Source organism: Lontra canadensis, unplaced genomic scaffold (assembly GCF_010015895.1).
Source record: "Lontra canadensis isolate GAN:19392208 unplaced genomic scaffold, GSC_riverotter_1.0 scaffold145, whole genome shotgun sequence".
Classification (NCBI taxonomy): Eukaryota; Metazoa; Chordata; class Mammalia; order Carnivora; family Mustelidae; genus Lontra; species Lontra canadensis.
Genome location: NW_022631139.1, coordinates 1,103,650 through 1,120,204, shown reverse-complemented (window position 1 = coordinate 1,120,204; position 16,555 = coordinate 1,103,650). Strand labels below are relative to the sequence as shown.

At 37.5% G+C, this 16,555-nt stretch overlaps 1 protein-coding gene across 3 annotated transcripts in view; it reads right to left on the bottom strand.

Moving 5' to 3' along the window:
- Positions 1 to 16,555, bottom strand: part of CNTNAP5 (contactin associated protein family member 5) — an 809,884-nt gene that overhangs the window by 121,519 nt on the left and 671,810 nt on the right. For 2 of the 3 annotated variants that reach the window (XM_032843937.1, XM_032843938.1), the window contains exons 16-17: positions 16,350 to 16,520; positions 8,069 to 8,287 (exon numbers count right to left, since the gene is read on the bottom strand). In XM_032843937.1, the coding sequence (XP_032699828.1) occupies positions 8,069 to 8,287; positions 16,350 to 16,520 (390 nt within the window). The remainder of the gene's footprint in view (positions 1 to 8,068; positions 8,288 to 16,349; positions 16,521 to 16,555) is intronic. The other variant, XM_032843939.1, reaches the window with a different exon arrangement.

Here is a 16,555-nt window from a genome sequence, read left to right as displayed (position 1 = left end):
AGTGTGACTAGGGACACACCGTCAAATGTGAGAAGCATCTCTCTCACATTTGATGGTGTGTCCCTGAAACTTGGAAATAAAGCAAAAAAAAAAAAAAAGTAGATGACATTTATTCAGTAGAGATGCAAATAATTTCTTTCCAGTAAAGCAGGTAACTCCAAAGATGGCCTGTTGAACAACACTTTCATGAGGGATAGCCTGGAAACTGCCTCCAGGTTACACTTGAGAGCCACACCCCTTTAGCCCTACTAACCCTCCTTGGATATGCACCCCCATACCATATTCTCAGGGAACTGGCTTAAAGCCTTTCCTCTCCATTCAAAGCCTGTACTTCTTAAATATCAAATGGATCTTATTCATTTTCATGCTCCTGTTGCCTACCCTAGGGCTAATAACACAGAATATGTTCAGGAAATATTTGTTAAATTGTGTCCAAAAAAAGAAAAGAGAGAGAGAGAGAGAGAGAGATGGGAGAAAGAACAGGGTGGCAAATGGAGGGAAAGGATCAGATACCTTTCAGTGTTTCCTCCCCAATCTGGCAAAGTCATGCATAATCTGTTAGTCCTTAGAGTTATTTGGACAAGGAAAGAAGAGAGAATAAGGCTGATACTAAAAGAACAACAAAAAAAATAAACTTTAAAAAATTACTTCAATTAAACAAAAACTGAAAATTACTCCAATTACAAAAAAAAAAAAAAAAAAACAAAAAAAAAAAAAGTTTGGCTTTTTGCTACTGCCTCACTGGCAGCACCAGCTAAGAGAAGGGCAGTTGCAAAAGATCATGATTGCTTGGATGTCCCCACAAATGGGTGTTGGATGTGGATGGCTTTCAGCTTATTTTATGAAACTTAAAATATCATTGAATCAAAAATGGAGAGACTGGCCTGGGCACCTTCTCTGATCTGATAGGATTTTCCATAAATAAGCCCATCTTCACCCACCAGAGCACAGGGAAAACTAGCAACAGAAAAAGGAATCCAGTAACAACAGCTCAGAGCATGCTTGTACATACCATGTAACAATTTGAAAATGGGGTTTGGAAAATTCCTTTCCCTTTGAAAGCTAGTTGCCAAGACAACGGCCATTGTAATGTTACCTTTTGTAAAGGCCCTACCTCAGCTTTTGAGGCATTCATGCATCAGATACACTACCACGTGGGGACACTTCTGCTGATTTGTGCAAAGAAGGGATAAAACCCAGTGTGGGGCAGGATCCTTCCCCTGGGAGCTATTGCACTAATTGAATGTGTCCTTTAAATGTCAAATCTCATAAATTTCCAGGCAAAGCAGTGCCTTATTATTCCCCTGGGATGGGGGCAAAAATAATTTCTCATTTAAAATGATATTTTGCTTGCAACTCTTATTTAATAAGCTTTGATAGAGAATTCCAAATAAAAGGAAAAGAATGCTCATTTAATCTTTGCAACTGACTTATGAAGTACTGATTATTAAGCCCAGTGGGCAGATGGAATAACTGAGGCTCAGAAAAGGCAATGACTTAAAATAAAGCCAGTATTAAAAGGACCAGCACTTGGAACTTTGCATTCAATCACTTTCAGTAACTGATTATACATTTACTGAATTCAAAATACATCAGAGAACCTGCATCAGGCACAAGGATGTAAAGATAAATTAGACACTGTGTCTGTCCACAAGGAAACCACTAGAGGGAAGAGAGGCAATAACCAGATCATTATAACCTAGTGTGAATGGTATGATCAGAGGTAGCGGGGGGTGGGGGGAGGGGGGAGGGGGAGTACATTCCCCTATGAGAAGAAATTGGATTCGAATCATCAAAAAGCTGTGTCATTAATGAAGAGGAGTCTGCCAAGTAGATAGGGGTAAAATCCATCCTACACTGAGGGAGAAGACCTTTAAAAAGAACTAAAACAATAAAAACTCAACACTAAGTAACCCATCAGCTTTAAAGTGTGTTCTGGAGAAAAAAAAAAAAATAAGGGGGGAAGGGTTATATTATGGCTAATCCTGGGGAGAAATGAAGAATAAATTTTGTTTAAGGGATTACTATGATTTTTAAAAAGTGTGTGTGTGTGTGTGTGTGTGTGTGTGTGTTTTACAAGAAATATATGATTCTGGCTCAGGTTGGGTTCTCCAGCAAGCAGGCTGTGCAGCAAGAAGTGTGTTAAGGATGCCCTTGGGAACCACACCTGTAGATGGGAGATGCAGAAAGCAGGAGGGGGTGGAGGGTGCTAGAGCGGCAGTGCATATTTAAGGACAGTCTAGAACATCCCCACAGAGAGCACCAGAGCTAGAAGAAACCCATGAGAATTGTACCTCCTTGGGCCAAAATGGACAAACCTTCATAACCTTGATTCAAATTGTCATTGTGGACACACTTGCAAAGGTTGTGACTTTGTCCAGGTGTTTCTCTGGAGCTGACGCAGTCCCTGAAGGGGCAGACACATGAAGACTATCTGTCAACGGCTTTCTCATAGCAGGGCAACAAGTCCATCTTGAAGGGGGACATGAACAGCACATTTCCATGTCTACCATGGGTTCCTAAGCCTCTCTCACCACAATAAATAGATCCCGAGACAACCATGCACCATTCAGCGTGGCGCGTGGATGATGGAGAAAGCTGAATTGAAACATGGCACTTCTCACCTCTTCTGCAAAATTGCCTTCACCTACACAAGTGACTTTGAAGCCAAATCCCTTCCTTCTTGGATCAGAGGCAACTTGGTAACAATATGCGAACTGAGTGTAAATCTGCCAATAACACTTTCAGAGGATTGTGATTACATATTCTTCCCCTCTACCACTCTGCTCAAGGGCTTTCTCACCTCTTTCTCTGAATCCTCAGTTATATTGACAAAGCCTTGGAGAAACTGAAACAGGCTCACTAGGGTCCCAGCATCTGCATGCCTTGCTGGGTCTGCTTTTTTCCAACCTGGTGTTTCCCTGATTGTTAATGCTCAGTGGAAAAAAAACAAAAACAAAAACAAAACCCAAAAAACAAAACAAAAAAAAAAAACATAAACAACTTCTCACCTCCCTTCTCTCCCTTAGATCAGGTCCTTGAATGTCCAGGCAATACTGATTTTATTCTCCAGAAAGGTCTGGATTTGCTTTCTTTTTTATGATTATCACCCAAGCTCCATGTAAATGACACTGCCCTAATTTTTTTTTTCTTTACTGAGTTATAAATTTTGATGACTTGTAGTGCCAGAGGAATCAGAATAACTACTTCTAACATTGGGTTTTTGTGTAGTCTAAATCTCAGGCTTCTTTCCCTGGGTTTGCTTGAGAAAATGATTCCACATGCCATATGGCACTCTCCTTTAAAGAAGACAGTATGACTTGTGCTATGTTTTACCAACAGCAATCAATCAATCAATCAATCAAACCAACAAGATAACTTTACATTCTCCTTCAATAACCCATTATCAATCCATTGCAGACCAACATATGATAAAATGAGCTTCATTTAAAGCAGAAGCGGTTGCAGATAAACATTTCAAAAAAAGTTTCTCGACTATTGGGGGGCAGAAAACACTAAAAATGGGCTATTGGAATAGGTTAAATGCCTTCAACTCTGAACATCTTAAAGAAGAAACAAAACTTTGCATAAGGCAGTGATTTAATCTTTCACTTCTCTGAATATAAAAATAGAACCAATGTTTTTTCAAAACACTTCCAAGCTGTAAGAATGTGATTTTGTGGAACACTGGTGTTGGGGACAGAAAATGCGTAGGGAAGCACGTAGCTCTGCATCATTGTTTGTTGTTGTTGTTGTTTGTTGTATTTTGTTTTGTTTTGTATCATAGAATTTTTTATTAAGTGGATACCAGGGGCTCCTCTAGGTACTTTGTCCACAACAACAAAGCACAGCATTTCTGGGACTTAACCTGCTGGTGTTTTGAGGTCTCTTACCAACTTCTTAAACTAGTCACAACAATTTCTTATATTTAACTATTAATGGGGAACATCAGAAATCACATATTCTTTTTTTTTTACTAAGAGAAATAATTCAAGTATACCTGATATATGACTTACCTTTGAAAAAATTTAAACATTTTTGGTAAATTAGATATTATCAGAAATTTAAGTGATGTTGAAAAGACAATAATTCCTTTACTTTTTGTTTCACCACTGATGTAATGTTACGTAACATCTTCAGTGCATTATGCCTTATATAATAAATATGCTGAATAAATTTGCTGAAATATGCCTTTCAGTTACTTTTCTTCAAGATTTTATTTATTTATTTGAAAAAGAGAGCATGCAATCAAGAGAGCAGAAGCTAAAGGAGCAGCAGAAGGAGAGGGAGAAGCAGGCTCCTCTCTGAACAGGGAGCCAGAAGTGGGGCTAGATCCCAGGACCCTGGGATCATGACCTGAGCCGAAGTCAGCTGCTTAGTGGACTGAGCCACCCAGGTGCCCCTCAGTTACTTTTTAATGAGAAAAGGATACATACCTCCTCTTGTACTTTGAGACAGGTTATATACTCTCGAATAGAAAACTCTACTAGGCTGCTTCAGGAAAGCCATCCTCCTGAGTCGGTCTCAAGGATAAATATAAGTAACTATTCACATATATACTTTCTGGCAGCTCATGTGTGTGGCTGCATTTTGCCACAGAGTACCTGTCTATGTTGCGCCAGAGATCAAGGTTATTGTGTGTTCACTCTCCCTGATTGGTTTCACTACTGACCCCACTAAGTTTGGCATGCTTCACCTGAAAATAGAAATAATAGTCCGCTACTGGCAGGGAGGCAGAAGCAACATTTTTAGGGATCTCTTTGAACTTAATGATTTATCAAGAATCGTATTGTTCTCTCTAATAGTCTAGTATTTTCCCCAAGGAACTGTAAAATGTGAGCAGCTTCAGTTTACTTTGACACAATCAAACAGCTAAGCCAAAAACAACCAAGACCAAAAAAACAAACAACAACAAACAAACAAATAAACAAAACCCATAAGTCCATGAAAGACAAAAACAAAACAAAACAAAAATAATAAGAAGAAGGCAGTAAAATCACATGAAAATGAAGCTCACAGGCCCAGATATTTACAAAATGTCTATAATTGCAGAAACTTGGAAAGATGCAATTCAGATTTGGGGAGAATGAGGATAAAGATGATTGTCATTCCTAACATAAACATGGAGATTGTAGATCCTTGGGTCCTGGGAGGTAAGATACCAAACTTTTCTTTTCTATTTTGCAGGTAAAGACGATGAGTATACAAAGACTAGGTGTTTTTTAACCAATGTCTTGTGACTTATTGGCTCTTGACCTGGGTTACACACCCATGTCTCTCCATTTTACTTTCAGCAGTGGGTGCTAGTTCTTGGATTCCACATTTGTAGTGAACAGCAAACAAGAGGGCTAATACCTCTAAGAGTTTCATCGATGAGATAATTACATACTTGCAGCATACATTTCAGAATCTATGTGTTATAAAGTTTCTCTTATTCTGTTAAACAATAATAATATTTTTTTTTTTTAAAGTGTGACCAGTAAGATGGCAGGGTTGCAAATGTCCCTAACTATCATGGTGATAAAAGTCTGAAGATAAAAATATTGATTGTGGGAATCCAACATGCCTTGACTCATGTATGAGCACTTCAACTTGTCACATTTAAATGACAGGAGCAGTGTGAAGAGGTACATCCTGTTCTACAAAATTTAACCTCTTTCTGGTACTCAGGAAGCACTCGCGAGCACACCAGCAATTACAATGATGCTCTGTTTTGATTGAAAGATACTTTAGTGGCTAAAAGTATCCAGATAGGCATATCCAAATGAATATTTAAATACTGCTACCTTCAATCTCTCCCTGGGAAGAAGTATACACCAATGATATCTTTTTTCTGCCTAGAAAATATAAATATCCAGTGTCTCTAAATTTCTGAATGACAGGGAATGCAATTCTCCATTTTGGCTGTTAGAGCTAAATAGAGGGTTTTATTTTTTGGTTTTGGTTTTTGGTTTTGTTTTTGGTTTTGGACCACTGAATTATACAAAATGGCAATACGGGGACTTCAGCATTTTTGGCCACCTGACATTTCTAAATGAGTGTATTGCTGAACACTAAACAACAGAATTCAAACCAACAGACTAAAATGACCTCCAACAGCAAGTTTCTTTTTTTTTTCTTCTTAAAGTATATTAAGACAAATTCAATAAGGCAGAGTAACATCTGAGAAGGAACTTATTGGAGAAAAACATAACAGAAGCAGGTGCTCTCACCACAGCTGACCTTGGCTCCAGCTCGAGCAAGATATGTCCTCCAAAACCATCGACATGCTCCTACAACTCATTGCATTTGTGATAATTTAACTGAAACGTCTGGAGATAAAAACCTGCCATGAGACACAGCTGCGACTTTTCCCTTTTGACTCGCACACAGTTTATCACATATTCAGGGCATATGATAATTTCATAATGACATGTAATTTGCATGGAAGGATAAAAAATATTATTCCATCTTATGTACACCTTTCTGGCAGAAAGAGTCATAAATACTGCCTGAAGATAAATTAAACTTTGGCATGGAATATAATTTATGAAAATTGCAAACTACTTGAATTGATTTCACCAAAAAAGACATTAAATCTTGATGACTAGCAAACTTCTTCAGCGAAATGAAATGTGATGTTTTAATAGAATTAAAACAGCAATATAAATTTTCAAAAATATTTTAAGAGTAAATCATATCACTCATGTAGGTTATTAATTAAGTGTCTTATAATCATAAAAATGCTTTAATCACTTATAGCTTCTGCTAGATAAGTAAAACATGACAGATGAAGAAAGAAAAATGATTCCTCTTGAGAAGAGAAAATATGACATATTCTGCTACTTCTTTTTTTTTCTTTTAGCTGGCATGCTTTTAGTGACTGTTTTTGTCAGAGTTAAAAACTGTACAAAACTAATTTAAAGAAAACTTGTAAGAAACCCCCGCTGATTGCTGATGGCATTTTATTACTAGCAGTAAAACTCTATTGTGTGAGAGTTGGCTAAATAAATAAATAAGGAAAGAAAATTAAATCTGGATTGACTGGAAAATTTTGGACCTTACTTATACCACTGTTCTAAACATCTGAACTTCAAGTTTTATGTAAGAACAGCTTCTTAGCATTGATAATATTACAATGGCCCTATTATTTATAGCTATATTTTGTACCTTCAAGATTTGCAAGTCCTACTCAACCTACTTTCAAAAAATCCTTTCTAAGTTACAGCTGTGAGGTTGCTCTTTCCTACCTAGATTCATGTGGCTAAATTCCCTTCCTCTCTATTGTTGTCTCTCAGTGTCTCTCTTTCTTACACATACAAACAGGACACAAGCTCTTTGAAAAGTAGTGTCACCGCACAATTTATCTTTCAATGCCCATCATCCAACAAGGTGCCTGACTTGTTTTCAGTGTTTAGTGACTATGGAATAAAAGAACAAATGGACTCAGTAAGTGACGTTCAAAACTTCCTGGTACCTACTATAAGCAAGGGCGGTCAGTTCAGATGAAAAACTAATTCTGAGTCTCAGGAGGAACTGCTCAATGGAGCGACATCAGCTCAAGAACTAGACCTGCTATTCTGTGCAAATGTAAGGCAGTGACCTGAATGATGTGATTTCAGGGAGCATCAAAGAAACCTGTGGAAAACAGTAGTTCCTTCCTCCACCATATGACTGGTGACACATCCCTTTGAGATACTGTAACATGTTTTATTGCACAGTTATCATTAATTATCAGGTGTAATAAGGTGTAAATAGCTGATATTTTCTTTTTCTACAAGTGTATTTTGACTATAAGAATGAAAAATATTAGGGGTCCTTGGACATCTGAAAATAATATGTACAAGGAGAAAAGAGACAAAGTCTGAGACCACCTCAAAATTTGCTAAGGGGTGGCATAATCTCTTATTGTCATGGCTATGAAGCTAGAATGAAAAGAATCTGTAAAATCAAATTTATAATTATAAATGCCTTGTGACATATTTTAACCATCCCTCAAGTCTGAAACAAAATCATAATTTTCTCTGGGTCTGGTAATACAGAAGTCTTATAGGGTATTAGCACAGAGGGAACTTAAGATGTCCCTTACCTACAAACAGCTGGCTGTTCAGCTGCAATCGGAAATGGCCTTCCTCTGAAGTCTCCCTGGTCATCCTTGGGAGGTTGTCCACCTGAAGTGAAGTCTCCTTGAGGTTTCTCTCAGCTCGGACGTAATGCCATTGGTTGTCATTCAGAAGAGAAGGAGAGTGAACTATGAGCTCTACGGGACCATTCCCAACATCGATGGCAAAAGTGATCTCAGATGGAGCTGAAACCAACAAGGGAAACAGGTAGGAAGATGAGGGGAGGTATCAGTTAGTGCATTGAGATCACAAGCACACCCTGAATGAATGGTGTAAATGACTACAAGTCAATACAAGGTGAGGAAGTCTTCAGTTGAAATCTCTGCAGTATTAAAATTATGAATTAGTTGCAAAAATTACCAAATATTAAGTCCCAAGCTCTTTTATAACCCATTATAATCCCAATCTCACTCATTGTGAGAATTTAGGAAACAGGATAAGGGCTTCAGCCACAGATACCAATCTGATAAAGCTCTTGGTTTTCTGGGTCTCTTTTGTCTTCAATTGTGTCTTCATGGATATATGTAGATACTGGATTAGCTAGGCCACTGCATTCCTGTAGGGAGAGGATTCATACCCTTGAATGTCCAGTGATCTCCTCCATCTTATTTCATTAATACATGTGATTATAAGCATCCATGCTATTCTTCTGGCCTTTTTCCTCTTTTTCAAGGAGATTCAAAGTTTAAGTGCTAATCTCAAGGACATATCATGCAAGTAGTGGTTCCTGGGATCAAACATAAGTCCCCATCCCTCTTCCATGACTCTTTCTGCCTTTCTATAAAAATCTGCATGTCACACATGCCAGATGTCACCCAGTCAGGAGAATAATACCAATGATGATGATTTGGTACTCATGTTGGCATTAGTGGTGCTGGTGGTGATGATAGTGTCGGTGATAGTGGTGGTGGTGACGTTGATGGTGGTGATGGTTATGATCATGGTGGTGGTGACATAGCCATTGAGGGAGATAGAGAAAGAGAGAAAAGTACCAGGGACACAATAGGTACAATGAATTCTGCTGAGTGCTATACTAAATTCTGGCCATTTTAATTCTGACCATTTAATCTGTCATTTTAATTCTCAAAACAACCCGAGGATAAAGGTATAATTTTTATTCCCATTCCATGGGTGAGAAAAGAAGTGTAATTTTCTCAGTTTCTCAGACAGGACAAAGAATTTGACTCTAAAAGTAGAATTCTCCTCTATTTTTCTCTATTGAATATGTCTCTTGTATTTTCCATTATTAAATAAGATTTTTTTTAATCTGAAGGATATGGAGAGGCAAATTATAAGTTGATGTTGATCAGAGGACAGTCTCCTTTCAGTCACTGGAGCTGAGGCCTTCCTACGACAGACCTTCCCTTCCTTCTAAGCACCTTGGACAGCCCCCCTCTCCTTTACACCTAAAACAGGACAAGGGTATTTCTTTGACAAACTCATTAATTGAATTATCAGTAATAACAAATGTCAAATAGCACCCTGGACTCTCCCTCCTCAGTCTTCAAATCCAAACAGAGAACCAGCCTTGGTATAAGAAGCCCCCCAGTAGGTAGAATTTCAAGTAACCAAGAGCTTGAATGTTTTGCATTCTTGTCAAGGTGAGCCCTGACCTAAAAGAGTTAGAGGCCCTAAACTGGGATTTGAAAGCATGTACTCTGGACCCACATTTCCAATCTTGTCACACCTCAATTTTCTCATTTGAAAAATGGGAATGAAAATAATACCTAAGTGTCAGGTTGTTTATGACTTAATCCTGATGAACTTCATAGAACCATACCTGGCCCCTAAGATGAACTCAAAGGATCGCTATTGCTGCTGGTATAGTGACATAGTGAGTTGTGACCGACTCAGTCCCATGGCTTTGGCTCAGAAACCCATGCATTAAAGGAGACAGAACTGAGGTGAACAAATTGGGTTCAACAATTAAAACATTAAATAAGAATGAAGTTGGCTCTTCAAGCCATTTCCTGTTTCTTATTCAGGCCACAGATGCCACCTTGCAGCCCTGCACATTTGAGATCGAATAAACACTAACTGCAAGATAACTGGGACCTCAATTTATTTCTCTCTGCAGAACCAAGGTAAAGATTGGTGAGAATTGGAGAGGAAAAACGTTAAAGATTTTGTTAAAAGCCTTTCTGCAAAGCTGGTCTTGTGGATATTAAGTTCTACATGGACAGCACCTCTTTATGGAGCTTTCTTTGCTCTACTGCTGCATCTGCCCACCACCCCTGCCTGCCCCCATCCTTGGTAGGGTTCCTGTCCAGGCTTATCCCTGCTCCAACATTTATCCATCTGTTGTATAATGATCTTTCTAGGGTCTGTCTCCCCAACTAGTCTGCAAACTCTAGGTAAACACCTCAACTTTCGGACATCTAACACCAGGGCTTGTATATAGGAAGCTCTCATCCAACTAAAGGATTGTTCATTAAAACGTTACACCACACACACTAAATACAAGTTTGTAATTTCTTTTAGATTTTTTCTTAGTTTTATACCAAGGCATTAACTTCCTTGACAAATATTTTAATTATTGTTATTTAATTTTATTTAGGTCACTATTAAAGACCTAATTTATTCAGCTTATTCCCCCTAGAACTGGGGGACAATCAGTAAAATGCAGTAATCAGAGCTAATGTTTATTGAGTGCTTACCACAAGCCAAACACTCTGCTATACATTTTTCATTAATGAAATCCTTAATATTTTAAGCCACACTATACTCTTATGAAACAGGTAACATATAGCAGCTTCAGGAACTGAGCTCACAAGTGGCTCCAGCCCAGATGGGGCAGAGTCAAGATTTAAATCCAGGTGATATGTCTCCGGAGCTCATTTTTGAACCCACTCTCCTTATGAAAAAAAATCTTCTTCCCCCAAACTTAGGCAGTGCCCCTGGGGGAGGGGTTCAAAGCTAAAATATGTAATAGAGGTGCCTGAAAACAACTAAACAATAACAATGTAAGTAAACAAGTGATATTTCCAACATTGCCTAGTGACTCTGAGGATGGGGATCTGAGTCAAACATAAGCCTGCTCTCCTTTGCTGATGGGATGGTCATCATCCAATGGCCGTGGAGGAGAAAACCAGAAGCCTTGTGTCAGCCCTTAGCTCCAGCATGAATTTACCCCCTGGCCTTTCTCCCACCTGTCTGACAAATATCTTCCTTTAATTTACTCCTTTGTGGTTTAAGACGAAGCTATAGAGTCTGTTAGCCCTTCAGTGGATTTTTACCAATCCAGGTCTTGTGTTAGGCCCTGAGAATGCACAGATGAATGAAACCCAATGACCTCACAATGTACTTTCAAGACTGACAAAGAAAGAACATGCTAAGTGGAGGAAAGTGCTGTAAGTTCAAGAGAATGTCTCCCGAGTACTTCTAGAAGATGAGAATCTTTCTGAGTAGAGGCTCCTATATAATGTTCTCCCTTCCTAGAACTTCATATCCAATACCACCTTGGACATGCAACAGATCCCAGGACCATTTATGGACAAAGAAGAAGTCACTTAACCTCTCTGACCTTCCATGCATGCCTCTATAAAGTGGGAAATATGAACTATATGACATATTATTAAACATTTTTGTAGATAAGACAACTCAAGAAAAAAGGATATACAAATTGCTAAAATTGTGAAGACTTCCTGAATGTCTTATGTGTCAAATCACAGAAAAAAATAATTCTATTTTCTCTGAATCCTAGCATTCTTGGGTTTTGAGGCAGTTTTGCAAAACAGAATAGGAAGTTGCACTAAGGAAGAAAGAGGTAGGTTGATCATTGATTCTGACTCTTAAACCAACTGTGTAAGCTGTGTAACTCTGGGTGTTTTACTAAGTCTCTCTAGGGTCACCCTCCTCATCTGTAAATTGGGTTGGAGTTGAACAATGAAAATCATAGTGCAGTATCTTGTGTACATCAAGAACAATTTTGTTTGAAAACAAAATATATAGTAAATGTATAAATAGGGTAAGTGGCAGAAGGAGAGGGAGAAACAGGCTCCCCGCTGAGGAAGGAGCCTGATGTGAGGCTTGGTCCCAGGACTCTGGGATCATGACCTGAGCCAAAGGCAGATGTTTAACTGACTGAGTCACCCAGGCATGCCTGGAGACAACTTTAGATCCTATCAGTCTAGAGATGACACCAGAGAGATCTGTGTAACAAACTTTACTAACTAGCCTTTATCACAACTTTTGGAAACCTAATATTGCTTTCCATTGTCCATTATTTCTCCATAATTTTATTATTCTCTGTTGAACACACTACATGATAATCTATAATTCTAAGCCACCTCTTTGAATTACTCATTTTTCTCTGTCCATCTCATGTGCACACAATGTGTGTAGATTGGTAAACTTCTGTTTGTTTTTCTCTTGTTACTCCTTTATTACAGGGGTCTCAACCAAGAACTAAAAAGTTAAGAGGCACATTGTTTTTCCTCCCTCCCTCCCCCACCACATGTAAAGGTGGGTCCTGGCAAAACCACTCTGCAATCTTTACTTCCATGGCCAGAAGCCTTGGCCAGAGGTGTTTAGGTGTTGCACACCAGGAGTTTCACCCATTAGCTGAAATGTAGCTCTCCCTTGAAGGACAGCTAGCTTTAGACTGAAAAAGATATTCAGAAGTCAGTGCAGGGAGAGAAATAAATTGAATCCAGATAACATTATGAAACTGATGAATCCAATCAGAAATAAAATGTCTCACCAGTTCTGGACCTAGTCACATGTCTCAGTACCAGTGAATCCCCATCCTTGTATCTACTAGTTTAGATCAAGTTTTCTCTTAATTGTAGCCAAATACATCAGATTGGCATATGGCTGTCATAAGTCCCATTTTGCATAAGTAAGCACTAAAGGGGTAAAGAACATGTTCACAATTAAACTTAGAAGGATGGAAATTTGAATCACCTGGGGTTCTAAGCAATAGGCTCTTTCCACTATACCACACTGACTCTCAACAATTCCCCACTTATCCTCTTCACCCACTCTAAACTATATTTCCATCCCACAACCATTGTGAGATAATAGTCGAATTAGCTCATTTTTTTCACTCAGTCTCATTTGAAACAGATCCACTAAGACATGATACTGTGTAATGTCTTGTTTCTCATAGAATATGGACTAATTTCAAGGCTACATAATTCACACATCTTAGCTGGAAGTGACCCAGAAGGAAATGGATTGAAAATTTCATGGAGACGTCTTGTTCCCTGTTGAACAATATGGATATATCAACTTTGGAGGCTTCTGTTCAGATAGTTATAGAGGAATACTCCTTAGGGAAGGAAAAGAAATCTATTCTGAGCCACTTCATGTGTTTAAAGGCCACTTCTTTTATAAGTAGCTGATCTGTAGAAGTATCTTGTTATGAACCCCTTAGGGAAAAAATTTTATCTACAGAAAAGGTAAAGGATGAGTATAGCTGTTAATAAGAAATACAAGATCTCTTCCAATTTATTTTTTTCCTTTTAAATAATAATAATAATAATAAAATGTAATATTTTGAAAAATATGAAGTCCTGCATTTTAAATTTTTTATATAAAATCTTCTTGTTTCAAAAAAGTATATGTTCTTCAACCTGGTGAAAAAACTGTATGGCAATCAATTACATCAATGGATTTTTAAATTTTCTTCAAATTAAATACCACCTGAATTTAAAACATTTTTGTATAACCCGAAGGACAAAATACAGTACCAGAAAGTACAAACAAATTGGACATTGAAATGTAATTAACACTAAATCATTGCTCATTATCTTGTGATAATATGCCATGACATTTGCTGCTGCTTTAATGAATCAAAAGGCCTTAGGGCCTGATTTTTATTAAATTTACATTGAGGTTATTATATCCATATTATGCAATGGTTGGCACTCAACCCCACATTTTCAGAGCCTGGCTAAGTTAGATAGGAGAGATCTTATTTCACACTAAAGCCACAAGAGCTTCCTCCCATTTATAGTCTAAATCTTCAGAGTAAAAGGAGGTTAAAGCTACCAATTAAAGAGATCTCTTTCCTTGTATGTATTCTTCTGTAACTGCAAAACAAACATTTAACTGCTTGGTGATTTACAGGGAGCTGGTGCAAATAACTCCATTATCTCCTCCAGTTAGTGCTTTTGTTTCTTTCTCTGGAGCTCTCAAATTTGTAAGCTCCTCTTGCCGGAACATTACTTATGCTTTTAAGGGTATTTCATGCAGGGGGTTCCTGGGGGGCTCAGTCCTTAAGCATCTGCCTTCAGCTCAGGTCATGATCCCAGGGTCCTGGGATCCAGGCCCACATCAGCTCCCTGTTCAGCGGGAGGCCTACTTCTCCCTCTCCCACTTCCCCTGCTTGTGTTTCCTCTCTCACTATCTCTCTCACTGTCAAATAAATAAATAATTTTTAAAGGGTATTTCATGCAGTCACATCAGTATCATAGTATTGGTCAACTGCCTCCATCAAACTATAGAAAACATCTGTGTAGACACAGATAAATGAGAAATCTAATGACAAGCACAAGTCATCATGATCAAGGCATAAAAAGGGCAAGATGGTGGGAGTAGTCCATCTTTGTAGAAGAAATATGGGGGGAGGGGGCAGTAGGTGCAAAAATTGGAAAACCAACAAAAGCAACTAAAAGTAAATGCTTTTATTATTGCCACGCACCAGCAATTCTAAATAGGATCAGTGAAAAACATTCTTCTACCAAAAAAAGCCTTTTGTTGGTCTAAGTTCTAAGAAATGCTGATGTCAGTATGAATTTTTAATAACGTATATATAAGCCTCAAATAGCATGTTTTATTACTTGTCACTTAATAAATATTATATTCAAGAGGAAAGTTAATTCAGACAACTCCAGTTATACCTTTGGCTTCTGAACATGCAGACTCAAATACACAGGCTTAGTTCTAAGGGTCAGAATACAACTTCTGATTTCTCATTTGTATAATTACTATGCTACCCTTGTTTAACTCAGACCTACTGTTGAAACACATGAATACACATTAATACAGGGTTTATGAACACAGATTGCACCCAAAGAGAGCTCACACAACTGCAAACATTTAGGAACTCCATAATATCTTACCAAATAGAATAGTGATCTATGATAAAATTTCTAGTGAAAATATTTTAGTGATTTTCTTATTGATTGCAGAGATATTTAAAAGTTGCTAGAACTAATCGTGAAGAAAACACATGGAAAAATCGTAATTCCTGAAATTTATTATAAAACAAAGTATTTTTATGAATATCAATCAAACTTATCTTTATGTTTAGAACATTTCCTAAAATTTACATGTCTGTTGCTTAATGTGAAAAAAAAATTTTTTAAATTTAAAAATAGTAAAAGTATCCTTTGATTGATATAAGATATCTGATTATATTCTGATTATATTCTGTTTTGAACATACACATGTGAAGACTATTAATTTTGATAAAGCCATGCACAAATTTGTAGAAGTAAAGTTGGAGGAACAGAAACTTTAATATGACTATTACTGGAACAAACCAATCTACAGGTATGTTTTTGTCCTTTTTACTAAAAAGAAAAAAAAAAAAGGACTAATGTTAACTAGAAACCATTTATGTCTTTTCTTTTTTGCATGGATTTTTTTTTTAATTGGCCTGATCACATATAAGTGTTCAATATCAGGACATTTTGCCATCTACATTTCTATTATTCTTCTTTTAACTTTATGATTGTTACTGATACAACTTGTGTGTAGGAAATGGGATGTTAGACAATGATCCATATTCTGGTGTAGCTACACCACTGCTTATGGGGAAGTAGTTGAAAAAGAGTAGGAATTCTGATTGGGTAGTCACACAGTCCTAATGGTGAAAAATAAATCAGAAATTACTTTCAGAGCAAAAGTACAACAACAACAAAAAATAGACCCTAATTATGAATAGAATGCATGATAATAATACATTAAACTTTCCATGAAAATTGTAGTGAAAAAGTTCTGGGGTATGGAAGCTTAACGTAAAAGGTAAGCAGTACCCATGGACAGATAAGGGACACTGTAATAAGTACTATGGGGATTTGAGGAATACACTATTTTGAAGAGAGAACGATTACATTCTGATAGGCAATAATAAAACAAACAAAAACAATTAGAAGGAACTAGAAATTAGCATGACTATTTTTACAGATTACCAGAGGCATTAATTTGATAGTATCAACATGTACTAGCCATTGTTGGCAAAGATAGGACTTGGACTTCTGTTGACATTATGTTAAATTCATAAATGAGGGCACTTACAGCTTATTTCAAGTCGGATGAAGTCTTTAATGCCAAGGTTTTCTAGGAAAACTCCCGATAAAGCCGTGGTTTTAAAAAAGAAGGAAATATCAGCACTGAACTCCGCGTGGAAGGTAGGAAAGTGGAGGTAAGACGCTTCTGTATAAAATGATACCGCATTCCAGAAGTGCCCTGCGAATGGAAATATCCTTAAGCAGGGTTCATTG